This window comes from Sinocyclocheilus anshuiensis, unplaced genomic scaffold (genome assembly GCF_001515605.1).
Source record: "Sinocyclocheilus anshuiensis isolate Anshui unplaced genomic scaffold, SAMN03320099.WGS_v1.1 scaffold3329, whole genome shotgun sequence".
In the NCBI taxonomy this organism is placed as follows: Eukaryota; Metazoa; Chordata; class Actinopteri; order Cypriniformes; family Cyprinidae; genus Sinocyclocheilus; species Sinocyclocheilus anshuiensis.
In genome coordinates, this window is record NW_015557070.1 from 7,272 (window position 1) to 12,539 (window position 5,268).

The 5,268-nt window shown below is 47.1% G+C and overlaps 1 protein-coding gene across 2 annotated transcripts; it reads left to right on the forward strand.

The window, feature by feature from the left end:
- The first annotated feature begins 6 nt into the window (after positions 1-6).
- lyl1 (LYL1 basic helix-loop-helix family member) lies at positions 7-4,255 on the forward strand. Of its 2 annotated transcripts, none has more exons than XM_016471361.1 (4): positions 7-249; positions 1,872-2,337; positions 2,983-3,077; positions 3,212-4,255. In XM_016471361.1, exons 2-4 carry the CDS (start codon positions 1,964-1,966, stop codon positions 3,697-3,699), a joined length of 957 nt encoding a protein of 318 aa, XP_016326847.1. In that variant the 5' UTR covers positions 7-249; positions 1,872-1,963; the 3' UTR covers positions 3,700-4,255. The 2 variants fall into 2 exon arrangements, with proteins under 2 accessions (XP_016326847.1, XP_016326848.1); XM_016471362.1 differs by lacking the exon at positions 7-249 and adding an exon at positions 449-548.
- The last annotated feature ends 1,013 nt before the right edge of the window (positions 4,256-5,268 follow it).

Below are 5,268 nucleotides of genomic sequence, written 5' to 3' on the forward strand. Positions count from 1 at the left end.
TGATGGAGAGAGAGAGAGACGGGCACACATGCATCACTTTTATATCAGCGCATGTTCCAGTCGTCCGTCATTCCCGCAGTGAGGTCATCTCTCCAGATCTCTGATCTTCACTGAATGCTGGAGAAACTTGTGGAGAACAGCGCTCAGGAAGAGGAAGGAAGAGCGAGGAGACGTGTGGAGGAGAGCGAGGGTGCAATCGCTTCACAGACGGCGTGAACGAAGACAACAGAGAAAGTGACCACAAACACGGTGAGTGACCGACGAGATCTCACACCGCAGCAGACACTCTGTTTGTCTGATCACCACTGATTCACGGCTTATTCTTCATAAGCGATGCTGACACTCGGAATAACTTCATACATTTATTCAGAACTACTGACACATGTTGGATATGAAACAAGAACAAACTCATTTGAGAATCAGAAAGTTCTTGTAAACGACGTGGACATTAAAAAGACTCAACGACAGAATCAGACATTTGGAAAGCGAGAGAAACATCGGAGGAACGGTTGGAAGAAACGTGACCCGTGAAAAGCGTGATGTTTCCTGTGAGTGAAAACACATGGAGCTTCCAGAATGTCAAGTGTATGTTGTGTTAAGGATCGGACTGGAGTAGATCATTATGAAAAATAAAGTTAATTAAACTGGACAGAAAGAGGAACCAAATGTGAACAATAACAGCCGACATTTAAAAGAGGGAAACGTGTCGGAAAGCCTGTTAAATCGCTTTCTGTGTCTGTGTGAGGATGTTCATTGATAGACTCATCGATCAATCAAAGACTGACATCAGTACTAATCGTTAGACAGCAGGACGACTGATATGTGATATTTGCATAATACAACACAAGCAAACACTGTTAGCAGCTGTTCCTGGTGATCTCAGAAAGGCAGATACTAACATTAGTACCAAACGCAGAAAGACTCGTCGTAGACACGTACCTCTTTGAGATTTTTTGCTGTCATGTCCACTACATTCACTGAATCAGAGTGAACAGAAGTTAATGTTTTAGCAGTGAATGTGTTTGTTAGTCACTGAACTGAACTCGATGAAATGCTCAGAAGTGGAGTGACACTGGATTCACCTGCAGTGTGAATGTGAATCTTAAGGCCCCCATATACTCACGGCAAGGTTACAGCATCCCCAGAGCACACCTACATATGTGACCCTGGACCACAAAACCAGTCATAAATGTCAATTTTTCGAAATTGAGATTTATGCATCATCTGAAAGCTGAATAAGCTTTCCATTGATGTATGGTTTGTTAGGATAGGACAATATTTGGCTGAGATACAACTATTTGAAAATCTGGAATCTGAGGGTGCAAAAAAATCTAAATATTGAAAAAAATCATCTTTAAAGTTGTCCAAATGAAGTTCTTAGCAATGCATATTACTAATCAAAAATTAAGTTTTGATATATTTACAGTAGGAAATTTACAAAATATCTTCATGGAACATGATCTTTACTTAATATCCTAATGTTTTTTGGTATAAAAGAAAAAACGATAATTTTGATCCATACAATGTATTGTTGGCTATTGCTACAAATACACCCCAGCGACTTAACACTGCTTTTGTGCTCCATATTACATACTCGCTACAGACCAGTGGTAGTTCAAAGGTGTTTACAAACTGGAGTGAACTTTTCTGGTTTGGCAAGCGGTTTCGAACTCAGTTTATTTGGAGTTTGTTTCAGGAGTTCAAAACAGCCAAACTGAACTTTCCGACCAAGCTCGCTCCAGCTGGCAAACACAAACTTAGTCCTGGCCTGTTTTTGTTTGAAATGAAGTCACACCAGTTTGTTCTTCATATATTGGGGACTTTATATTATCATCCCGCCTGTTTGAAACCAAACTGTTTTGTTGTTTCAGGACCGAACAGAAGCGGATTGATCTGCAGACTTCCACACGAGGAGCGATGAGACGAAGCTGAGAACATCAGGAGAACTCGTCAGTCTCGGGTCATGATGGAGAAGAACGAGCCAGCCATCTCGCCCTCCTCACAGTCTCTGTCTGTCCTCCAGAACGTCAGCCCTGCTCGCATGAGTTTGCCTGAGGCTAATGCGGCTCGTGACGCAGAGAGCCCTACAGACAGCAGGCCCAGCGCAGCGGAACCAGAGGCCACTGGAGCCGAGCCCCGGCCGAGCCCCCCCGTCACGTCCCTCCCGCCCAACATCCCGGTCATCAGCCTGGCTCACAGCAAACCCCCCCTGCCTCCCCTCTCCATGCTGACGGCCCTGCACCCCGCTCCGCGCCTCCTTCACGGCCCCACAGAGCTGCGACCCGCTGCGGCCCTCCTGCCTCCGCCCTTCCTGCACACGCACTCCTTCATCAGCAGGTGAGGCGAGATCAGACCCACAATTATCTCCACTGTTATATTCCTTCATAGGACAAGAAGAAAGCGTCTTCATTTGTGCGTTTCGTGGTGGAAATAAATCAGCACCTGATGCTGTTGTGCTCAAGCCAGGGTGTTGCTGTGCAGTGTTAGGGTCTGAGTGATTGTTTGAGTGTTGCTATGAGGTTGCTAGGGTCTTCTGGTGGTCACTAGGGTGTTCTGGGTTGGTGGTTTTCTGGTGCAACCAGTGAACATGGTGCATCTGATCAGCACACTCTCCTCCTCAACACATGATTTGAGGAATCATTCATGTCTGGAACACAGACACTACAGGATGATGCGCACAGGTTAACAGTCACAGTCTTATTTAGCATCAGAGTAAAGAACAAACTGATGTTACGTTCTCTTGTAGACCAGTGACTTGCTGAACCTACAGCTTGATCTTTCACCTCCGTTAGTCTCAGTTTTGTCTTAAAGCGCTGCAGACAGAATGAAGTCCGATCTATCTGAGCTGAACGGCTGTAATGAGGACAGAACGGCGACCGTCACGTTTGTCCAATCAGTCATCAAACTCTCAGGACTGCTTTTATAGATTTCTCTACCGCATTCATCTCCTCATGTTGCAGTGTTTTCTCTCTTTTCTCTTAGCTCTTTCCTCGGATCATCTGGGAGCTTTGGGATCTTCGGGAACGCTCGTATGAAGAGACGGCCATCCACACACTTCGAACTGGAGCTCAATGATGGTACACCATTTCATTCATGGAGTTATTTACAGCTTTCACGCTCTTCTTAAGCCTTGGTTCATCATCGTCATAGATTAAACCAGATGAATCGTGTGTCTGTGCTCAGCTGTATCTCACGTGTGGTTTTCCTTCAGGTCCTCCTCAGAAGATGGCTCGGCGCGTCTTCACTAACAGCCGCGAACGCTGGCGGCAACAGAACGTAAATGGTGCTTTCTCTGAGCTCCGCAAACTCATCCCGACCCACCCGCCTGACAAGAAGCTCAGCAAGAACGAGATCCTGCGCCTCGCCATGAAGTACATCAACTTCCTCGTGCAGCTCCTGAAGGACCAGACGGGCGATCAGGCGTGTAAAGGCACAACGGGGGGTGTGGAGGACCGGGAGAAGGATGGAAGTGAAGCTTTGGGAAGCAGCAGCTCCCCGTCCCGTAAAAACAGAGAATCCACGGACTCCATGACTGTGCTGACGGCGTCGTCGGGCTCCAGTTGTTACGGCGACACGGACAGCGAGGAGAGTACGGGGCCGCGGCGCTGCGGCGTTGAGACGAAACATGGCGGCAGCGGGATCACGGAGAAGGTTCAGGAACAGATTCTAGCAGTCACAGCGAGCAGCTACCAGCGGTGACCAGCGCTAACCAACCTCAAACTGACACGCAGCATATAAACTCTCATAGAAACCTTGCGTGGAATGTCAGTGAATTTACTTCCTGTGCGTTTTTGGATCGGGTTCAATTCATGGCTTGTATTCCGGATCCATGTTTCATGTGTCGAGTTAGCCGCGTCACGTGATCCTTCATGTCTGCAACTTCTCCATTTAATTTCCTCTCACTGATATTTCAAGGAATTGTACGTGCGGCTCAGTCAGGGAATAAATAGAGTTTGTGGGTTCCTGGTTTTATCAAGGGTACCTCAAACTTCACATCTACGACTGTCTGAAGCATTCTGACTGGATTATTTAATAATGTATTGATCTTTTGAAAGCATAAATGCTAAATGGAGTAAAAGGGAGAACAGCTCAGGCCTGTCCCGTGGGCCTCTGAAGACCTGCAGCATCTTCAGCAGAATCTGATGGGAAATGTTCTGATGGCAGAGTATCACATCATACTCTGATCACGGTCTTATCTTTGTTTGCTCCGTCTGTAAGAAGCTGTAATTATGTGGCTTGCGTTCAACTGATTTTGGTGTGAATAAATTAAACATGATTGTTTCAGATTTTTGTCTTGTTTTCACTTCCTAATAAATGTAGGAAGCTTTTAGCACTGGTGCAACATAATGAAGAGCAATGGATGAGGATTACGTGTGTAAGTGACCCACAGAGGATGATAGGAAATGTTGTGCAAAACATGCCATGTTATTGTCAGTTTCGTTTTACTAGTACAGTCAGTTATTGGGGGTTAAACGTTGCTTCAACCAAGTCAAATGCTCACTGACCCCACTGATGCTGTAACTGTTGTTTTATTGCATGAAGAGTCAGCAGCCGCGTCTGTTCTCGACTCGTTCTCCAGGGTCCACGTCTTCTGCACTTATTGTGTCCCTCGGCCAGTTGTCCGGAGCAGATGGGACGTCCTCTGGTCCTTGTGTGATTAGGATTTTCCAAGATTTTTCATCAGAGAGTGCTAGGACAGGAAAATAATTCCCGTCCTGTAGCCGGATGCAGTTTATCCATGACCGAGCCGTGAGAATACGAGTGGATGGAAAAACTGTGATGCTGTTCAGCCATGTTGGCTGAGCTGTTTTTCCCACTGCAGTGGGAGTGTGTGGGGTCAGAGGTCAGCTGTGGGTTTGACTGCTTCTCGTCTCTCATCGTATCAGGTGTCCAGGAAGTGCTTACAGTTGCTGCTGTCTCATCGCCAGCCAACCGACTTCCTAAAACAGTCCGCTGGTGGGAAGAAAGAAAAAGTGAAAATCATCCTCTCCATTTCAGCTCATCCGTCAAACACACACACACACACACACACACTCCTGAGAGCCGCATGGCAGGAAGGGAAACTTGCATAACACTGTGATTCACGGTTGAATGACACGCCACAAACGCTGCGTGTCACACATGACGGGATGCACAGACCTAGTTCAGGTATACACGAGGTCTGTGCAGCGAGTGTTTCCCGTCTCTCTGCACTCTGATACCGAGGCCTCTGGGGGGGCAGACGGCTGGTGTGAGACACTGAGATAACCCCCCCCCCCCCCCCCCCCC